This window comes from Sinocyclocheilus grahami, unplaced genomic scaffold (assembly GCF_001515645.1).
Source record: "Sinocyclocheilus grahami isolate Dianchi unplaced genomic scaffold, SAMN03320097.WGS_v1.1 scaffold475.1, whole genome shotgun sequence".
NCBI lineage: Eukaryota > Metazoa > Chordata > Actinopteri > Cypriniformes > Cyprinidae > Sinocyclocheilus > Sinocyclocheilus grahami.
In genome coordinates this window covers 710,427-733,379 of record NW_015505654.1, presented here as the reverse complement: position 1 = coordinate 733,379, position 22,953 = coordinate 710,427, and the positions used below count along the sequence as shown (strand labels likewise).

At 37.6% G+C, this 22,953-nt stretch overlaps 1 protein-coding gene across 3 annotated transcripts in view; it reads right to left on the bottom strand.

Annotated features, from left to right (window-relative positions):
* Positions 1-1,012: 1,012 nt before the first annotated feature.
* LOC107553602 (drebrin-like protein A) overlaps positions 1,013-22,953 on the bottom strand; it is a 32,314-nt gene continuing 10,373 nt past the window's right edge. The window contains exons 2-16 of one of the 3 annotated variants that reach the window (XM_016235886.1): positions 13,359-13,414; positions 11,859-11,971; positions 10,682-10,756; positions 5,642-5,779; positions 5,397-5,474; positions 4,923-5,074; positions 4,777-4,831; positions 4,574-4,648; positions 3,736-3,841; positions 3,181-3,633; positions 2,706-3,095; positions 2,548-2,616; positions 2,149-2,264; positions 2,002-2,053; positions 1,013-1,925 (exon numbers count right to left, since the gene is read on the bottom strand). In XM_016235886.1, the coding sequence (XP_016091372.1) occupies positions 1,789-1,925; positions 2,002-2,053; positions 2,149-2,264; positions 2,548-2,616; positions 2,706-3,095; positions 3,181-3,633; positions 3,736-3,841; positions 4,574-4,648; positions 4,777-4,831; positions 4,923-5,074; positions 5,397-5,474; positions 5,642-5,779; positions 10,682-10,756; positions 11,859-11,971; positions 13,359-13,414 (2,065 nt within the window). In that variant the 3' untranslated portion in view covers positions 1,013-1,788. The remainder of the gene's footprint in view (positions 1,926-2,001; positions 2,054-2,148; positions 2,265-2,547; positions 2,617-2,705; positions 3,096-3,180; positions 3,634-3,735; positions 3,842-4,573; positions 4,649-4,776; positions 4,832-4,922; positions 5,075-5,396; positions 5,475-5,641; positions 5,780-10,681; positions 10,757-11,858; positions 11,972-13,358; positions 13,415-22,953) is intronic. The other 2 variants (XM_016235888.1, XM_016235887.1) reach the window with 2 other exon arrangements.

Below are 22,953 nucleotides of genomic sequence, written 5' to 3'. Positions count from 1 at the left end.
AATACTAGACTAACCTATCCTCTTAAATTCAGAATTAGTAGAGAAAGTTTTGTCCTAGTACTGTGATGCTACATAATTAATAGTTCTCACTTGAAGGGCCACTGACTTGTATTTAAAAACTGTAAGTTCATTTAAACACTATTTGTTCTTGTAAAGTTTTGTAATTTTGTGCTTTTATTAAAGTTGTATTTTACCATATTCATTTTTGTTATAAATAAAATTATATTGACATTTTATCAGACACGTAAAGCTCTAATTATCCTGGTAGATAACATTGAATGTTAAACTGGAGGTAAGTGTCATTTCAGCAGGCGGTCTGCATGTCTTTGGACAAACTAATAGATTCATGTACAAGAGCAATTTATTGTAAAGAATTACCTAAATTAAAAGTAAACAGCATTTTTGTGTGTATGTGTGTAATTCTCTTGATTCTTGCAGTGCATGTGTCAAAAGATTTTACTTGACTAAATGTGCAAGATAGTAAACTCATTGTGACCCAGTAAAGTGAATCCCTTTAATTTGAACTCATGCATTAATACACAAGTAGTGAATATGGTTTCTTGAAGATCATGATACTCAAAATAGTATGAAGTCAGTGTACTGCCTGTGCAACAAATCAAAAACATAAAAGCGTTATTGCAGAATGTGGGAAAAACAAAAACCTCATTGTTTATTACACTAAGAAATTACTAACCGAGAGCATAGAGTAAGTTAAATGTGTTGGTGATTATTCTATTGTTTGGTCTTCCCCATTAATACAGAAGAACTTTGTTAGTTGGAAAACGACCTATTACTAAAATCTGGTTACAAAAGTTAAATGGATTAGACAGACCCTCTCTAGAAGGAACAATATCTATGTTCACGGTCAGAGATAAATATAAATAAAATAGAAAAACAATGTGTATTTGATAGCATTTACACAACAGTGAACTTTGTCTTGTTGTACACTACTGTTCAAAAGTTTAGGGTCAGTAAGATTTGTATTTTTTGAAGGAAATTAATACTTTTATTCAGCCTTGGTGAGCTTTAGAGACTTCTTTCAATAACATCACAAATCTTACCGACCCCAAATTTTCAAACGGTAGAAAGATGGAACAATTTAATTTTGACAAGGTTCAGAGCATTTAAAAACGTAATGGCTGCCAAGCTCAGTCTTAAGGGTATCTGTTTGTAATATAACACTCATTTTTTTAACCATGTGTGTATGCAGATATGACAGGTATGCTATTCAGAATGCTGTAAACACATCTCTGCTTTAAAAAAAACATGACATGTTACAAGTATTAAACCTACATTATCAACACGTTTTACTGGTACTATGACATAGTACTAGTTCTCAAAAAAAAAAAAGAAACACGTTTCTATACTCAGGACCAACTGACATGTGACTGTATAAGCTGGATTTATGTGTAAAGGCCTCAACATAAACTGAAATCGGTTCTCAACATACACCTCCACCACCTTTGGTATCATTTAGTAATGATAACAGTAACAACAGTATGTAAAATAATAAATGTAATGTGTAAATAATAAAATGATCATTTGTGTACAATCAAGTGAGAATCCTCAGTCTGACAGTTGATGATCACTAAAGTCTCAATTGTCGACTTTGGCTGCTTGTTTTGGAGCGAAAGGAATCGTTGGCCAAGTTGTGCCAGTGAACGCTTCACTTGCAACCCTTTTCCTGTGACTTTAGTCTCAGAGTACATGGTACATCCTCATAGACCGGGTTTTGTGGTTCTTGGTCCCTGAGAATTGGTAAAAAGGGAAGAGGAAAAGGAGAAGTCTTTAGATGGTCTCTACATAGTTGGCGGGAAAGAGACCCTGGCGTCCATCTTTACTGGAGCCCCTCCACCACGCTTTGTCGATTGTTTCCACATCACTGATGATGTCACCAGGTTCAAATGAGAGCTCAGTATCATCCTCTGTGGAGAACAGAGACGTTTTAAAGCATATCTTATTCAATTACACAGCACTGCTGTTGAAGCAAGCAACACTAACCTGCTTGGTAGTCATATAATGCTCTCACACGCAGAAGTCTTTCTGCTGATGACTGCAATAAGAAGGAAGAACATGTTTTAGTACTTCCTTTCTTCGTTTATCACATTAATATTAATGACGAGTCATGACGTCTAGTGTGCTATGTACTTCGCCGTTCTCAGTCACCACCTCCATCTGGATTTCATCGTCATCTTCCTCCTCACGATTAACCATATAACAGTACCGCTCAGGTGTGCTGTGCTCAGATACATCAACATCCTCTACTTAAAAACAAAACAAGGTGTTCAATATTCACATATCTATACATTCATCACACGAGAGACAACAAAACTAGATAACGCAAGGCTGGAATACACTACACAACGTTTGCCCAGATCTGCAGATTCTGGGCCGTCAAGAGTTGACAGAGGATTGCAAACATGCTTGATATTTTGAGCTGATTTTAGAACACACTTAGTTTTCATTTGTTGTTCAGCTTTTCTTTTTTTTTTGCGTGAGTCTGTTTGGAAGGACTTGAAAGTCTGGTAGCTCTAATTAGCTCATTACCTGTCCCATTCAGTGGTCTGCCACATTCAGATCCATCTTCTTCATACACTGATGCATTCACACATGACTCTGGACACACAGCACGAGAAACATGTCAGTGAAATCCTAACCATAGACACATTCTGCATTTCTTCCCATTACATCTCTGTTCTCATCACCTTGGCTCTCTGGTAGGTCCTCCTCAACTTCATCATCTGAGATTGGTACCACATTTCTGGGCTCTTCAGGTGCTAAATGGTCCACATTTGCCCGTAATTCCTCAGATTCTGCAGCAGGCTGCTCCTCAGGTTCATCCTCAGACTCTGACTCTGGTTCCTCTTGCTCCTCAACCTCCACCAGGGGGCTGATGCCAGTCTGCACATCCTCAGGCTCCAATTGTTCTTCTACTGCTTCTTCATAGTTTGTGGTGATATTTGTATCTGAAGGTGGAGCTGACATGGCTGAAGGTTCCTCTAGTTCCTCTACCTCTTCTTCGACAAGCACAGCCTTGGCAGTGAAGTCCACTTCTGGCTTTGGTTCACACAGGATTCGAGAGCTGGTTACAAGCTCTGGAGAGAAGAAATTGTCAAGATGAGTCAATCTATAAGACCACTTAGACCTTTACTGTTGTTACAGAAACCCAAGTTAACTTACCCATAGTGTGCAGTGGGTTTTCTGTGAGTGAAGCTGGAGGACGTTCTGTTGCGACAGCAAGTTCTTCACTGCTGTCATAGTTGCAAGACTCAGATTTATCCGGACTATCCAGCAGCTTTGGAAATGCAGGGGAAGCTGAATCGTGGACTGGGGCTTGAGGTGGTGGCCGGTGGAGTGGAGGGGCTCTGGAGACAGGCAGACTGGGTAGAGGTGATACAGGTGGGGGAGGTGATGTGGGAGGAGATGTTTGAGGGCGCTGTGGTGAGGGGATCGTCCGGTACGGTGGACTAAGTGAGGACGCTGGACATTTGGAAGATATGGATGGGCTGCGTGAGAATGGAGACCTGGCAGACGGACTGAGAGGGGATGTAGGACCAGAAGTGGAATTGGCCCTTTCAAAGATGAAGGCTGTGTCTGTCAAACTGCGTTGGTAGCGACGGAATGGAGATTTGCCTAAGCACCAGAACATAAACTTAAGTCGAACAGACCTCAAGTGAATACAATAAACACTGGAAACTGATACAGTTTTAAAGGGCTTCTGAAGGTCATGTTTACCTGAACGTGGTGAACCAGGGCTTGAAGAATTTTGCGAGGATGCCGATAACTGCCTGAAAAAGTCTCTGGGATTGATGGTGCGCTGGGAAACAAGTGCTGCTGCCTCCTACAGGCCAAAAGAAGAGGCATCATCCAATCTAGCAAAAGTGTGGTAGTGTTGATAAAGGAATAGCCATGAAGGGGATGTAAAACAGTGGGTCTCAACTGGTTTTGCTTCAGGACACTGATTTCACAATAGACATAAATTAGTGACTCAACCAAAATTATTTTGAATGCAAATGTAAGCAAAATGTCCTTATATTCAAACACTGCAATGTATTAATAGTACCATGCACTAAAGAGGCAACATTCACCTATGCAAAACTATCAATATCATGAAGAAACAATGTAACTAGTTGAATTGGTTTCGTTTTACACTAGTTCAAGCCAGTAATTCAAAGCACAAATCACTTTGTGTTCAGCATTAAATCATATTTATTCTTGTTGCCAGTTAATGTGTAATACTTTCTTTTACATTTCTTTTATCTTGCACAAAATACCATCAAGTTTGATAAGACAGTTTTTTTTATTACAACAATGCCTGATTATATGGTTAGTTGAAAGTTATTTTTAATTTTTCCTCTGAAAACCACTGCATTAAAGTATATTATAGCAGGAATAAAAAAACAAGCCAAGCCAACAAAACAGTGTTTGAAACTCTTGATCTTACTGACCGTAACAAATTCAGTGTATTAAGTCTAGTGTAGTAAATGTAGTCATGTGCAGGGTCTAGACTAGATTTACTTTGGGTTGTACTGGCTGGATCTGGATTATTCCTAAAATAGGGGGAAAAACTCACTGCTGCTTTCTCAATGGACTCGCTGCGTCTGAGCCGGGCCCTCGTGTCCTCCTCATGCTCCCTCTGCTGCTGCTCCTGTCAATTACACAAAGAAGCCAATATCATTACCGGTTATGACTCCATATGATCAATTAACCACAACATGTTGAAAAGCTTACAACTTCTCAGTTAAAGAACCTGAATACACTCATTAATAAATTCACCCATCTCGCTTTTTCCTCTTTTTTAGCCTCTTTCTCAAGCTGAGCCTGGATCCTTCTGTGAAAAAACAACAGGAAGTTTAAGCTGAAATACTGTAATTAAATCACCTTCAGACAAAAGTGGGTTTTTTCAGGTGGATGTTACAAACCTTTGTTCTTCAAACATCTCTAGCTTTTCGGTCATCTTTCTGTCTCTCTCTTCAGCCTCTTTTTTTTCCAGTAGAATTCTTTCTCTCTCCCAGCGCCGTCGGTCTTCTACAGCCCTCCGACGTACTTCCTCCTTTCTCTCCTCCTCCTCCCGCTAACACACACATCAGATTTATGATGAACTACATCTGAATAGCACTATTAATAACTGGAGTCTGAACAAGAGGTTTGTAACTTTGTAGGTTATAACTGATTATAAATTATTACTACAAATTAGTACACAGATACTTTGATTCTGGTCAACTGTAAATATTAAATATGAATCTAATATTTTTGTATAACGGCTGGTTGATTGTACATTATCTCTTACATGGCTGGCATATTTTTATATCATTATTTGACATTTTTCTGCAGCATTTTGGGGAACACACAGGCTGTTAAATGAAAATCCAGCTGCAAACACAGTTCAGCTGTACCTCTGCTCGTGCCCAGAAGGAGTCTCTGTTGATCCGTCTCATCTCCATGGCCGCATTTGTCTTCTTGTAGTTTGTACCCTGTGGGTGTGGCACAGAAATGCAACAAAATACCCAAAACATCAGTGAGAGACAATTAGACCACTTAACCATGTGTATCAATAAATTATAGTGAGAAACAGACTTCTATTTTAATTAAGGAAGCTCTTGTGCACAGCCAAGTCTGTGTTTTTTTGGTGGTAACTTACCACAGTCTCCTCCTTGTCCATCGTCCTTGAGGTTCTCCTCAGCCTCTCCATTGGTGGTCGAATCTTTGCAAAAGCAGCCGTAATCAGCTCCTCTGTCACCTCATCTTGCTCTGAGGCTGTAATAAAAACTTGAGCTTCCTGTAGTGACAGCAACATCAAACATCAAGAGAGTAAAACATACTGACCACATCGTTGAAGCTGCTCCATATGAACACATTTTTCAACACAGCAATTTTAGATAAGTTTGTTTCTCATCGCATCAGCTGTTTTATTGCATTTATATTAAGGACTGAATATTATTATGATAATATTGTGCACAACAATTTGACTTTATTTGTGGTGTCTGTGAAGACAATAAATAAAGAGCTAAGCCCATTTTTTTTCATGACCAACATGTGTACAAGATACAGAGCTCATCAGCTTTTGTACTGGAAAAAGTTAGAAAGCGATTCACAGTAGTCTCATATTTTAGTCTTGTTGCTATACTATCTGAACTGTGTTGTATTTACTGAATAAATGTAATATTTAATGTAGCAAGCAAGACAAAACAAACAAAAAACCCCACATTAATTGCTACTAATTTTCATTAACATTTACCTTATTCAGTTAAAAACAACTGTAAATATAAACATTATTTATACAAATAATGAAAAATTCAAACAATTAAAAAAAATTGTGAGAACTCAATTTGTAATAGAGAGAACAGACTAAGGGTCTGAATTATTTTCTGTTGTACATCAGATGCAGGATGTAAGAATGTATACGCATGTCTTCATACTACATTTTCCCTTATAAGGCATTTTCATGTCATCGGCTTCCATCTACAGCTCTGGGGTCAATCAGCTGGAGATCCACTGAGGATTTATATTACAGGATACCACAGTTAATGACTGCTCAACAAAACACCTCAGATCACAGTGAATCTAGTGTAAGATAGAGTGATCTGGCTTGTGGGAGAGCAATGCAACTGAGACATTGTACCAGAGGGCCTCGTGAGCGCCGGATTGGGCTCCAACCCAAAAAACCCCACAGCTTTTCTATGGATTACCATACCACTACATTCAGCCCTCTTTCCACATTTCTCTGACATGCACAAGAGCTTGAACAAGTCAGGACCAATTTGTTTACTCATTGCTTTTTCTGTGACTGGAAAGACTTTATCTACAGAACATTAGGATCAAATTGAGCTAATTTTCTCCTCCCTTCTTTTATCTCTTCTATCCCTTTTTCTGCTTGGGAGGAGTTAAATGACTTAATTCTCTGTTATTACTTGCTTTAGATGAGCCCCTTGACATGTAGTTAGCCCCAGGGCTTCAGCGGTGATGACAGTATTAACAGCACTGAAGACAGATGCTCTCCCATACACACCTCACGCCTGCAGCTCACTGTCTCACTATACTGATATCTCATCTCAGATCACACTGGGAAAAAAATGCTGTTACCTTTCATAAATTTAGGGTCAGTAAGATTAAATTTTTTTTGTAAGAAATTCATGTTTTTATTTCATTAAGGATGCATTCAAATGATCAAAAGTGACAGTCAAGACATTTATAATATAACAAAAGATTTCTATTTCAAATAAATGCTGTTCTGTCATGGCAACTCTCGGAGGGATTAGCATGGTAATGTACATGACAATGTTAATGTATTTGGTCTTGGCGGAATAGATCTGCTGCTGCTGCTGCTGCTGCTGCTGCGGCAGAGCAAATACCCGAGACTTGCTACTGCCAATACATCCACAACATGCTGCTGTGAGCATGTAAGATATATTGCTGTTGCAAATAAAACATACATGAAATAACCCTATATAGCATACATGAAACACCTCGTAGCAGATCTATACAGGTGGAGCTGGGGAAGGTGGAGGGTTTCTTTAGAACTTTATATTTATCAAAAAATCCTGCAAAAATGTATCACTGTTTGCACAAAAATATTAAGAAGCACACCTGTTTTTAACATTGATAATAAGAAATGTTTCTTGAGCAGCAAATCAGCATATTAGAATGATTTCTGAAAGATTATGTGACACTGAAGAAGACTAGAGTAATGATGCTGAATATTCAGCTTTTCATCACAGGAATAAACTTTTTATATATAAAGTTATTTTAAATTGTAATAATATTTTACAATGTTACTGTTTTTATCATCAAATAAATGTAGCCTCGGTGAACATAAAAGACTTAAAAAAAACAACAACAAAAAAAACAACCACAAACTTTTGAATGGATTATAGATAAGATATTCAGAAATTATTTTATCAAATCAAACTCAAAATCTTTTGAAGTTTACCACGTACCCCTGGATGGGAATCACAAGCCTTAGAAATATTTATCTTATAGTCTTGATTTGTGTCATTCATAAACCACTGTGAAACTTTTGGGATTAATGGTCATCGTCGATGACTAATGCATATTAAACATCTACCCTGATGGCTCATTTACCAAATTTTATTAGATTTTTTTTGGAAGCACTAAAGAACTGACTAGTCATTATGCACACATCACAGCCCTTACTAGCACAGACTCGTCATGAAGAGACAATAAAAATTGTGAGTGATAAATGGAGAAAGCAGGGAGGAGTAACTGGAGGGATTTAGACTGCATTGTGGCTCATCGTGTTACTGATACTCTGAAGGCACATCTCAGAAGCCAAGACGTACACTATGATAAATGAGTTTGGATTTTACATATGGTTTAGTTCCCCATGACTGAAAGTCTTTGGAGACTAGGCCTGGACTAGAGAGCAGGAAAACACAAAATGGGTGTTGTTGCTTTTAATAATTACTTCAAGGGATAATTCACCCAAAAATGAATATTCTGTCATCATTTACACACCCTCATATCATTCTAAACCTGTATGACTTACTTTCTTTAGCGAAACATAAAAATATATTTTAAAGGACGTTTCGGTGTTTTGTCCACACAATGAGAAAATACATGCTTGAACAGTACTGTTTTGTGTGAACTATCCCTTTTAGCAATCATTAAAATATCTGCCAGCCTAATTAAAAGATAAAAGAGGACATGCAAGAGGACAGAGGATTTGCACGTTTGTCACTGACTATGGCTTTGTCATATGCTGGAGATTTCGCAGATCCCTCAATCCAAATTTAGAAGGCGTTATCGTCATTAATTTAGAGGAATGTTGAGACAGAATGCTGTAAATGCCTCTGACAGCTTGTCTCCGGCTGTCTGATTTTATGGCTATAACGGGGTCCGGTCCCATACAATATGTGCTCCAGTTGGTTTGGGGGCTCAGCCTCTCCCACGCTATAAAACTTCATTCCTGACCTTACGTAACCTAACAAAGTTCATCTGCTTGAACAACCATCAATCAACACAAAAATAACCCAACAAGATTTCAATCTGAATGGAAATATAATAAAAGACACTTTTGTAACCCACTCGTGCTGACATTTATCACACACAAACACACATTGTGGGTGAACGACACAATACAAGGTCATAAAGGATGTCGATCTCAAAAGAGAGAGAAACACTGAGAATTGAATAAACAGCATTCTTGGCATGCCTGTGAAGCCGACTGGGCAATGTCTTTATACGGCATTTTTAACTACTGTATGTCTGACCATCTCATACAACCATCTGAAAAATATGGTAATGTTAAAGCAACATCACCTGGATGGTGGAGTAAATAAATCCACAGACAGCTTCAAGAGGCAAGCACTTATATCACAAGATATATCACAAAATAAAACTTCCTAAATGCTAACGTTCCTCAAAAAAAAAGCACATTTTCTATAACGAACACTTTTAACCTTGTCCTTTCCTTGGGAATTTCTCTCTCTCTTTAATTTCTGCTCTTCTCAGTCAGTCTGTGTGGTGCCCGTCAGTGGCACTGCTCGGCTGTTCAGGAGAACAATAGGAAAGGAGAGGAAAGCTTTACTACAATAAGAGCTGGCACCAAGCTAATAGGCATCACTTCACAGATACTAGCAAAGGAAGGAAACCATTTACAAGAGGGAAATGTCAGAATATAACAGAGGAGTGCATTTGTACACATATTAGGAGGGCTTATGGTTTCAGAATTGTGTGTGAGAGCCTTTTTTACATACTCCACCCATTCATTCAAATAGACACAAAACATTTTTCCCTTAACCTTTTAATGACTCCTCACCATTCGGTAGAGCATTTTGAGTTAAGAAAATCCTGTTTAAAAACACTGCACTCAACTCAAACTCAAAGACAGATCATTTGGATTTTGTATGTACATAAAAAGAGGCCAAAGTAAAATGAAATGTGAACTTAAACTTAAATAATAAAAACAATTGGATGTATATGCGCACATGTTTGGGGGTGGGGGTGTGCCTATAAAATGGTTAAGTCTGTATGTTCAGGAAAAGTAGCAATTGTAAGGTAAGAGAGATAAAATCATATGCACCATATAAACCAGAAAGCATGAACTGTGATATCAGAGGCTCTGACTAGACACGTCTAACAATCTTAATCTGAAATTCTTCTAGCATGTTTCTCAATTGTAACTATCCAAACAATAACAAAACTAATTGCTGCACAACCTGTGTATGTTTATGATGGCATCCCCTACAAAATTAATTCTCTATATGTCTTCTATTCAGCTTTAGGTGACGTTCCTTCACAGGGACATGAAGAGAGAGGGAGTGCAGACGCCTTACAGAAAGGATGCAGAACATTCTGGAGCCATACAAACACAGGAAGTACATGTATACAAGAATGGGATGAATGTATGCATGAGGGAGCGATTTTACTCACTCCGCATCTGAATGCTTCCAAATGTAGCTGCAGCAGTATATACTATATGATTAATGAAGGTTTAAACCAACACACTATTAAAATACATTGGATTCTGAAATACAATGCAATTGTGAAAGTTTAAAGAGTTTGATTTATGAAAGATGTCAAAAGAATCATCCAAACAAGTAAAGTAACCTGCTGATTATAGTGCTGTCATTATACAAACTTTGCTCAGGAACTCTATTATGTAAAAGCAGAAGATACACGGAGAGCTAGTCATTGGCGACGTTTTTTTGTTTTTTTTTACCTTGAAGAAGGTCTTGATGGCAGGCACATGGCTGACACATTCAGTTTTGCAGTGCTCATCCACATTATTGCCAACCTGTTTGATGTAGACAGAAGAGATTGTGTGAGAAGTGAAGAGAAGTGACAGTTCCATTATATTTAAGAGACCCAGGCTTTCCAATAAACATCAAAATATAAACCCACAAGCTATATGACAATGTAGTGACACCTTTAAATATCCTCAAGACTCTTCCATTCAAAAGTTTGGGATTAGTAAGATTATTTTATGTTTTTGAAAGAAATCTCTTATGCTCTTATGTTTTCAATGTTGCTGCTTAATATTTTTCAGGATTTTTTGATGAATAGAAAGTTCAAAAGAATAACATTTATTTGAAATAGATTTTTTTGTAATGTTACAAAAATGCTTTATTGTCACTTTTAATCCATTTGATGCATCCTAGCTGTATAAAAGCATCATTTTCTTTCAGATAGATCAACAATGAAATACAAAGAATTAAAATCTATTTTAAACCTGTGTGTGTGTGTGTGTGTGAGCCCCAGTATAATTCACAAGAAAGTCTCTTGCAGTTAACAGGTCACAGAGACCACTCCCCCCTCCTCTATACAATGCCTGACTGGCTACAGATGGCACCTCTGACCCCAACCACAACATTCCCACTTATCGCCTTGGCAGCCAGATCCACGATGGATATTAGGAAGGTTCCCAGAATGCTTCTTTGCATCTGTATTTGAGCTCCTTCAGCTACAAGTCTGAAGGTCAAAGCCCTTTTGTGAAGTGAAGCCATTGACACGTCTCATCAACAGGAGCCTCACATCCATCGCTTAAACACGGACTGTTTAATGATGTGGCAGCTCCAACCAATGAGGAACCACTTCAGGCTCACACCCCATGGCAACAACCAATAGGAGCTAGGTATAAACGTCTGACATCCAATCAGAACAAGGCAAAATGACCTCATTCAGAACATATTTTCTTTTGGGGTGCTACAAATGTTTAAAGCACCCTAAAAGAAGGGAAAGACAGACATTCGATCTGAAGTTTAGGATCCTGTTTATTTGCAGTTTGTGTAAAGACCCGAGAGAACTCAGACGCTACATTTTAGTGTAGTATGTTTGCATACATTTGCTATGGCTGATATAAACTGATATTAACATACACATTCTGCTTGTGAACTTACCCAGCAGACCATGACAATCTGTGGTTGTCCTGTTTCTGTCAGTCCCACCCTGCAGAGGCCATACATTGGCCTGCTGCTGTGAAATTTCCCAACCAATTCTGTCAAACCCCCAGCTGGCAGATGACAGAGAGAAATAAAGGGGGAAGAAAAGGACAAAATTAAAGAGGTCCAAACTGTCTTCATGAAATAATGGCCACATGAAAGTAAATGCCTCAGCCACTATGAAACACTTGCATTCTTTTCCCAGATTATAATGATAATCTCCAGAGTACAGGACAGGTCTGAAGTAATAAGCAGAGCTGGTCTTTCTCCTACACTCAAGTGAGATTTTTCTGCTTCGTCTGATATTAAGAGGAACAGTGATGGCAGTCTGAGCTTGTATTGGTAATCCTCTCTGATTTAGAAGCGTTTCACACATCAATGTTGCATGATTGCCCTCAGACTGAGCTTTTCAACTGCCTCAGACAGAGCGCAACAATGACTGCCCACATTTTCCGTGACCTTGGTTCTGGAAGTATTTTTTTCCATTCATTTTCTCCACAGGCATTTCAAAAACCCAGAGCCGTGGTGCAGTGGGCCATGCACATGCACAGGACATTATATAGGAGCTGCTGGCCCGTGGGGACAAGACTGGGTACATGTCCGGCCTGTGTCATGTCCCACTCCCCTTCTCTCATTTCTACATCCCTGTCTACACTTCTGTCCTATAAATATAGGCAAATAATCCCAAATATTATGGAGGAAAAAATGCCCAAATTTGATTTATGTCTTTTTATGCATGAACTACTGATCTTAGACAAAATACTGGCTCTCCATACTTTTTGACTGATGAATTTCCATGACTTTTGTTGTTCATAATCACAAGATAAGAAACTTTTAGAATTTTTTTTTATGACAATTGCATTCACAAAGAGCAAATTCTCAAAATATTTTAGAGTTGAGCATTTATATTCAATGGAAATTTATGTAACCTTTATAATTTGTAAAACTGGCTTTAATATTTGATTAATTTCCTTCACTTTTCCAAACCTAAAATAATGGTAAAATGTCCAGCTTTTCCATGGCTGTGAGAAAACTGATGATAAAACTATAGATAATAGTATACTAGATTAAACTATAGATATACTAAAACAATAAGCAAGTGATTATATAAAACGCTATATTTAAATGATTATAAAATATTCAAACATAAAAGTATATTTGAATCAACTTTATTATGTCATTCACAATCCTTTATAAGAGTGGATGGACACTGTTGAGCTCTTTGCTGTTATTCCTGTTCCTCTATCCATGGCTGACTTTCTTCAATTAGTGAAATTTTACAATAATGGGTAGTGTATTTCTTCACAGGAAATTCTGCAACTAAACTAGTTGAAATCACACACACTGACTTACTGAGAAAATAAATGGAATTCCAAAACCCTTCTCCTTTGCTTTATTGATCATTGGTAAAAAATGTAGACACAAAAAAGAAACTGGAGGAATGGTTAACAGTCTCACCTCCTGAATCTGTGAGTTTGAGATTGTTGGTCACACCCTCATATGTAAATAAAGCCCTGAAAAAGACAGAGAGAAATACATCAGTTAGTTACACTGGAGGAAAACACAGCAGTGCGCACTGTAGAAACTAGTGACAAAGTTAAGTTACAAGACTTGTTGAAAGCTGCTTGTAACATAATATCCTGAACCAGACTATATCAAGTGCTTATACCATTTCAAAATGAGGCAAGTAAAAAGTCAATATATCAATAGTGATCTTGACCTTTCACAGTATGAAACAAATCACAGCTCTTCCACATCCAAACATAATCAACACCACATCCTCGCTTACGTCATCTTAAAATGTAGTAAGTGGTCTTGGGTGTGAGGACCATGTGTGCATTGTCCATGTGTTTATTCTACACGTTCACACCATCCCAGAATGCTCCACATATTGGACATGTATTATGCATACCAAGCACTGACCTCAGTAAACCTAGCAGGCCTTCTCTGGAGTAATGCTTATACCAAATGTTCTCACAGAAGAGCTGACCTGAGTCATCTCTATCTCTCTTCCTTTATTATTGCCCTTGCTGTTTAGTTTCCTGATTTTTCAGCAAAAGTCCCTCAAATCTGCTTCAATCAGAGGCGATGCCCGCTGTCATTGCCTATGACTTTTTTTTTACATTGTTAGTGAAGCTCTAATTTTGAGGATTGTCAAGCAAAATCGATTCAAGAGTTTGATTGAACTTCACAAGGAATGGACTGAGGCTGGGGTCAAGGCATCAAGAGCCACCACACACAGACGTGTCAAGGAATTTGGCTACAGTTGTCGTATTCCTCTTGTTAAGCCACTCCTGAACCACAGACAACATCAGAGGCATCTTACCTGGGCTAAGGAGAAGAAGAACTGGACTGTTGCCCAGTGGTCCAAAGTCCTCTTTTCAGATGAGAGCAAGTTTTGTATTTCATTTGGAAACCAAGGTCCTAGAGTCTGGAGGAAGGGTGGAGAAGCTCATAGCCCAAGTTGCTTGAAGTCCAGTGTTAAGTTTCCACAGTCTGTGATGATTTGGGGTGCAATGTCATCTGCTGGTGTTGGTCCATTGTGTTTTTTGAAAACCAACGTCACTGCACCCGTTTATCAAGAAATTTTTGAGCACTTCATGCTTCCTTCTGCTGACCAGCTTTTTGAAGATGCTGATTTCATTTTCCAGCAGGATTTGGCACCTGCCCACACTGCCAAAAGCACCAAAAGTTGGTTAAATGACCATGGTGTTGGTGTGCTTGACTGGCCAGCAAACTCACCAGACCTGAACCCCATAGAGAATCTATGGGGTATTGTCAAGAGGACAATGAGAAACAAGAGACCAAAAAATGCAGATGAGCTGAAGGTCACTGTCAAAGAAACCTGGGCTTCCATACTACCACCTCAGCAGTGCCACAAACTGATCACCTCCACGCGTTTTTGTTAAATGTGAGCCAAAATCATCACAATTAAAAGAACCAAAGACTTAAATTACTTCAGTCTGTGTGCATTTAATTTATTTAAATAAATGAACTTTTCCATGACATTCTGCAAATAATGGGCTTGAGTGTGTAAATCTCTCAGTTGGCTTACTGTTGAACTTGCTGTGGCAGGTACACCACAGCTGCCATTATTAACAGGTTAATCTCTGGGAAAACGCTTGGTCTATTCCAACAGTTAGTCAATGTAAAATGTCAAGTAAATCCTATAATACTATAAAATAACAGCCTGACTCATGGATCAAACTTGTCCAGTAAGAGCTGGGCACTTTTAATCATTTCTCATGCATCCCTCACTTCCATAATCCATTTATTACGTGAGGGCCTAAAGTTCATTTAAAAAACTCCCTTAGATGCCGCATATGGGGGATTTTTTATTCACTTGTGGAGGGGTATAAATAATATGTTTTTATAATATAAACAGTAAATACTATAAATATATAATTTAAACATTAATTGCTTATATATTCAAAGTTTTAATGTTTTGATACTAATTTCAGGACAGATTCAATGTGCAATAATAAATATGTTTTCGAACATTTTAAAAAGTTAAATATTAGTATAAATATTAACCATTTACATTTAATTGAGAAATACTTGATGGCTATTGTCATTGTTTTAAGTAGATATTTAATTTTAAACTTCAAAGTAAAGTTTGAAAAAAATTAAATGTTTACAAGTACACCATTATTCATTTTTTCAGTTATCTAACAATAATTACTAATATATTAATTCAAACTGATTCTAAATTACAATGAGATATAATTACGTATTACAAGATGTTTGTATATCAAAAAAGGGACTTCCATTTAATTCTCAATAGATAAGAATTGATGAGAATCTTCAACAGAAGTTAAGCAAATATGCAAAAATGTGCTTTTTTAAAAATACAAATGTAGTGCACATCCACATTAAACTCAGTACACATCCAACGAGCAGACTACAATTGTGCAAAACAACAATCCTTTGCCGAAATTCAGGCTAAATGAATTTGATCTAGCTATGTGTAGTTCATGTATAGTTCAACACCTTATACAGAGAATTCCCTCACTCTGTCCCCTGGAATTTACACTGAATGAGGATAATCTACACCAGCCTGTCATCATCATGTCTCTATTGTCTCCAAAGCTTCTGATCTCTGGAAGCCTCCCAGATTGTGACCTCTGGGCTTTTGACTCAAGCAACAATAACAGCCTGTTTCGCCTCATCAGAGTATGTATTCAGCCAAACCAACCTACCAATCAGTCTGCAATTAGCAAGTTGTGACACCATTGTTCCGGATCCTTCCACCAGTATGGGAATAAAAAGGACGACAGAATGAGAGTAACGGGGGATCAGAGATGTGCTTATACCAGCTGTCTGTAAGGTAACAAGACACAAGCATATCTTGAAGGGGGAGCTTGTTAACACAGATGGTAGTAAAAGGTTTCTTTCCTAAATCTTCTGCTATATGCTGGAGTTGACAGACATTTCTGTCCTCAGTGGGTGTGGCCTTGCCAAACAGTTAAAATGAGGAGTGTTTACAAGAGAGGAGGTTTGTAGGCTAATAAAGCCTGTTCTGCAATGAATCCAGCTAGAATCAATTCCAATTAAGCAAGAAAAATTAGTAAACTCATAATGACAGCTAGTACTTAGGTCAAACAACACTACAAAATTATGCTTCAGTGCATTACAACAAACAAATATGCATTTCATTTAGCAGCACACTTCCAGTGCACGCACAAGCCCTTTGTTTATCTGGTCACTTTAAAAGCATGTTGTCTTGTGGCTAATTGGTTCATCTAAGGGTCAAATCACATCATGCTGCAATCAATGTGTTTTAAACATGCAGTTCCAATGAAATGGCATGGTATATAAGTGTATTTATCTACGCGGTAAGGACCACACACATTCCCATTGACATAGTAAATGAGCAAAAAAGTCAGCACTTTACTCACTCCATGGCATCTATGACATGCAGCTACAGTTGTTTTGCATAAACTGAAAGGAGGACTTTTGTTCTCTGCATTTACTCTCCGTCTTTCACTTTTCATATGAATTGGTCTCAAAAATCCCACGTACTTGCATGAAATTGTAGTCATTCGTTGACAATGGGGAGAATTCACTAAACTTTTGTACTTTTGTAAACTTTTTCTCCACTTTTGTACATAGTTTTTCAGTGCAAAAGTCTGTCTTATCAGCATGAAATGGAAGTTGCAATCATCTTTTCTTCCCTCTTCTGATGTAAATCTAAGTGAAACTAAGTCTGCTTCTTGAATGAGAAAAAAATATAGGATGAGACTTGATTTTGTTAATTGAGATGCCATTTGAGTGAAAGGTTGCAAGGGCAAATGAACTAAAAAAAACAATGTACACATAAATAATTTATAATAAACTATATTTACACAAAAAAAATATTATATAAAAAAAAAAATTTTAAATGAAAAAGAAATGTCCATTTTGATTTTTTGGTGACTTTAAACAGGTCATGGATTAGATTCCCAGGAAATGCAAGTCATGTTGAATAAAGTGTCTGCCAAATGCATTAAATGTGGTTGACAAATTACATATTTTCTTGATTCATTTCACACCAGATAACAGATGCACATTTGAATGCACATCAAATGAGGATGTTACGCAGTGTGGTTTTATATCATATGAACGCCCAACCAAACTCCAAAACCCCCAAAATTCCGTAGGACTAGACTGAACTGAGCTGGACTTTATTTAAAAGAGCTTGTCAGTAAAACACTAAAAACAAAGCTGAGAAATCCAGGGGGACCAACATGCAACTGAGAGCAAGAACTGACTGCAAGAACAATGTGTAATTAAATAGTGTGGCCTGACTGTATACTAAAAAGCAAATTCAGCTTAAAAAACACTTCACAATGTACCTTAATATATTTCTTGAAATCAAACCTAACGCTGCACTAGACATTTCCTGGAGAGTGGAGAGAGGTGTTGTCTGGTAGTCGTCTGGATTGTCCTCACCTCACACACACACACACACACACTTCCTGTGTCAAGAGTCTGATGAGAAAAACACAAGCAGTCCTGTTCTGCAGTCCAGTCAGCTATTAGCTCAAGAACAGAGAATGAGGAATAGAGGGAGAAAGACAGAAATACAGGCCGTAAACAAATGAGGGTGGACGAGGTTTGGACAGGCAGCACAAAGGAGAAAGGAAAGAGAGGAAACATTGGAAGGATGTTTTAAGATGGAGTGATTTATGTGGGTGTTTGTGTCGCAATTTAAACAATAAAAAAATACTTAAAAATAAATGTAAATGTACACTACAATTCAAAATGTTGGAGTAAGGGAGATTTTTTAAAAGAAAGAAACTAAAACTTTTATTCAGCAAGGATGCATTAAATTGGTAAAAGTGAAAGTAAAGACATTAATACTCGTTACAAAAGATTTCCATTTCAAATAAATGCTGCTCTTTTATTCATCAACAAATCCGGAAAAAAGATGCATCACAGTTTCTACAAAATTATTAAGCAGCAGCAACATTGATAATAACAAGAAATGTTTCTTACACAGCAAATCAGCCTATTAAAATGATTTCTGAAGAAGCATAAGACACTGAAGACTGGAGTAATGACTGCTGAAAATTCAGCTTTGCATTACAGGAACAAATTACATTTTAAAATTGATTACAAAACTGAACATATGTATATAAAATGGTAGTACTATTTATCAATATTTCTGTTTTTACTGAATGTTTGATCAAATAAACAAAGCATTGGTGAGTATTTTTCTGTGATAGGAGTTAAAGATATTATTCCTCTTTATTGATCACTCATTCTCTCACTGGACTACTTGCACAGACATGACCACTGGTATTCATAGAGTACCTGCAAAGACAGGAATCATTTGAGTGATTTGTGACACTTCACTTGTACATGAACAACCACATGAAATTAAATCATCCATGTTAGCATGAATCCAGCTTTTGACATCATCTAAGACTTTCCAAGAGCACAGAAATATGACCTGAATACTACTCATTACCACTTCAAATTGGGCCATAAATTGGATTTTTGCATCCTTTTTGGCTAATATCCAAGTGTTAAGCAAAATGCTGTCTCTAACATCCTGACTACATCTGTTCTCTGAAAGTCATGTCGATAAACTTCAAATAAACTCCCAAGCCAAATCCACTTGGATGTCCACCTTGCCTAAGATGGCCACATTCCATCTGTAGTGCGTAAAGCTGGAAAACAGCTGTGGAGAAGAACATTCAGCAAAATCAATGGCTCAAGAGAGAAGAGAGGCCAGGGGAGATTTACCTACCTGGTTGTGAAACCAACTGTCTGGCACGGAGGAGGAAACGGTTTTCTCCAAAAAACGGTATGAAAAGTCTCAAGTGTCGTCTGTGGCATATTTTACTGTTCCAAAAAACCCTTTAGACCCCTTAGTCTGAACTTACTAAATGACTAATAGTTCCTTGCCAGTGCAGCTTTAGCGTCTACAGATCTGGCTTTTTGGCTGTACTATTTGGCTCAATAATATTCCTTGGCCTGTTTAAAAACAATCATAAATTCAAAGCAGACACCTAAAACCAATTGGTCCAAACGTCACTACACTAAAATCACTGGTAGAAATGGCAGCTGGCATTATTTACATATGTAAAAAATGTTCTTGGCTCATTATGAACTGACAGGACCAAGTTCTTCCATAGTCAAGGTGTCCTAAATAGTGAAATCTAAGCAAACAGAACAGCCTCACTCATAACAGCAATATGGAGTAAAAGGTTTGCCCAAGCTTGCAGTAAGTTGGCCTGAGGCATTCAGTCTGCAACAACAATATGTGCATTTGCTTGTGTGCTGAACCACAGATTACAGTTTAAATATATCCGAAGTTGATGAAAATTGATATTTTGTACCAAACATGGCATGCAAAACGACAATACCAAGTAGGAATAAATGGGAACAGTGCAAAAGAAAAGCCCTGCTTCTAAGAAAATAGTTAAGGATCATTACTGCCATTGAAGGATCAGACAGAGGCCTGGCAGACCTATTCCAGGGTGGTGGGCTCTCTAACAACCTTTGCAGAAAGTACAAAACAACTTAAGCACATTGCCATCTGGCACAGTAACCTTGTCATACTGAATGCAGTGTGCCAAGTGCTATTCATCTGGGTGTATGCTGGCCTGGAGCAGGCACAGGCGAATAGCTCAACACACTAAAATGAGTTCAACAGCCAAGAGGTCTGAAATGTAGACTTAAACTCAGAGACATGAGTCTAATGAAGATGTATAATAATAATGGTACCTATTAAATTAACTTTACTGCTTGTATGGAGTAGTCTAAACTTTATAAGGCACCTATGTGAGAGTATAACTAATGCTGCCTCTCCTTGTATGGGGGATCAGACCCCTGGGTGCCAATTTTGTGCTAATGGCAACTATTTGAAGAGTAGAAGAGGAATGAACGCATCCAGATTTCCTGAGAGAGAGAGACTCTGGTGGAACACAAAAGGATGGAGTGGAAGAGCATACAATAAATAGCGAAGGAGAGGGGAGGGAGGATGGGAAAATGAAAAGGAGTATGGGGGACTGAATTTAAGAGGATGGGGGGATGGGAAAAGAAAACAGACTGAGGAGGTTGGCATGCAAATGTTATATATGGTTGCAAAATGAAATGGCATGCAAGTATGAGAGTGACTAAGTGAGAAAGAGACAGAGAGAGGGAGAAAGACTTGTATATCAAGGATGTGAAGTCAAGGATAGTACAGAATCAGATGCCAGTTATATGTCACAATGGGCATGAAAGAAACTCTGGGATCAGAAGTGGCAGTTTCTGTTCTGCCAAACAGCTCAACAAATATGACAGACTTTAAGAGGGAGAGAAAGTGCTAAAATATTTATTAGGCTTATAATATTAAATATAATAAATTATTTATTTATTTTGAATGAATTAATATAATTTAATATACTGTCATTTACTGAGAAGAGAAAAACCAGAGGCACTGGCAAAAAATCTGTGTTTATCAGGATTACTTAGACAATTAATGACCTTCACCAGAAATAGAAGACTGTTTAAGGCGTTTACATGACCTCACATGCTGTCTGGCTAAGCATACTCAGTGTAAGATTGTGCATGTAAATGCGTTACACTAATATTAAGTACATAGGAACCTTGGCCACTGTGTAATGTTCGTTTTCGACAACCTGTGAGGTGGAAAGATTTTACACACTAGTTGTTGCAGTCAGGCTTTTAGCCATGGAAAATCTAATTGTTTTGCAATTAAGATAAAACTGTGACTAACAAACAAAACTGGTCAGCAAAAACTTGACATATTCACACTTGTAAGTCAACAGGTGTGTCCAGGTTTGTGCTTCCAACTAGCATGATAAAGCTTGAACAAACACAGAAACAGGAACAATACATCTAATGTTTCAGCACTGATTAAAGCTTCATTTACTCAAGTAACTATAGTGTGTAACATGAACCCAACTACTGTATGTAACCCCAGTCTTCAAACGGTAACTGTAGTAGCCTTTCATAAGTAACCTTATAGGTTGTAATAAAAATAGCTATCCACCTGAAGACAAGCTAGCTTATCCTGACTCATACATCCAGCCTGTTTAAGTGAGACAAGAATGTTTGCATGCTATTCTTCTCTTAAATAGGTTCTATTATTTCTACAACATTATCTGTGCAGGAAGTCCATTTGAGATGACAGATCTTTTCAACAAGGCATCATGGCCAAAAAGGTTACTACGACTCTTATCAGAATCACAGGAACTGACTCCTTATTTTCCATCAACAATGCTGCTATTACCCTTTAAAGGAAATCTACTGCTGACCTCCAAATCTGAAACTCTGTAACCTTTCCAAGCTTTTGTTCTTTATTGTGGGGCAGCTGTGATCCCAATTTAATAGTCATAATTGGATGGCCATAATCATTTATGTAATGACAATGACAACCAGAGGCGGACAGTAGTGAAGTATTTTTACTCTGCTTTAAAAGTACTGTTCAGATGTCTGTACTTTATCAGAGTATTTTTCTTTAGAAAACTTTATTTCACAACATTCCAAAGCATAATATTGTACTTTTTACTGCACTTTGTTTACTACAGATACTTTTTTAATTTACTTGAGTAAAGTAAAAATACTTCACTACTGTCCGCCTCTGATGACAACTGAGGCTGAGCTGGAAAAAAACAACAACTATCATTATACATAATTTGTAATTATTTTCAAATGGTTTTCTTAGACAATTACACTGGAACCATTTCTATCCTCCCATTCTGTCTCTCTCGCGTTCTCAGATGAGGACTTTGGGCTCAAGGCCACCAGCTCTAGTGAAACATCTTGGACATCAAGCATTACAGACATTTACATTCGTGCATTTGGCAGATGCTTTGATTAAATTGCATTCCCGGTATACAGTTTATCTGTCCATGCATTCCGTGCATGACCTTGCACATGACTTTGGGTTTGTTCACTTTCAAATGTAATGAAATTTGAACAATATTTGAATCTCCAAGTCTTCCCTACAGTATCTGAAGAAGGTGGACTTGTGAATATATTTTCTGCAAAGTGTCTGCAATGTTTTGAATTTCAATGTATCACAACTATGTAGCTTTCTTCAACACTTTTCTGATAAATGTGTGACCTTTGGTTGTGAAGTCACTAACCGGACAGGGTGAGTTTAGCCACTGGCCTCTATAACAACACACTCCTCTGGGACAACTCTGGCATTTCCTGTGCCGTCTGTCCCACACAGCTACTGGAACACAGACCCTCGCTCATTTACACACAGTCTGGTATCTCTCATACAACCAACAACGAATAAACAATTCTTCTACTACTATCTTTATGAATGAATAACACATGTGAAGTTTAAACAACTACATTCTCATTAAAAAAAGCCTTAAAATTACATTATGTGACAAAAACAGTCGTATATGTAAAATTATAGTGGGTTTGCTCCTCCACCATGATTCCCTTCAGAAATCATTCAAATATGCTGATTTGGTGCTCAGTAAACATTTCTTATTATTATTAATGTTGCAGTTGTGCTTCTTAATGTTTTTGTGGAAACCACAATATTTTTTTTCAGGATTCTTTAATGAATAGATAGTAGATAATAATAAATAGAACA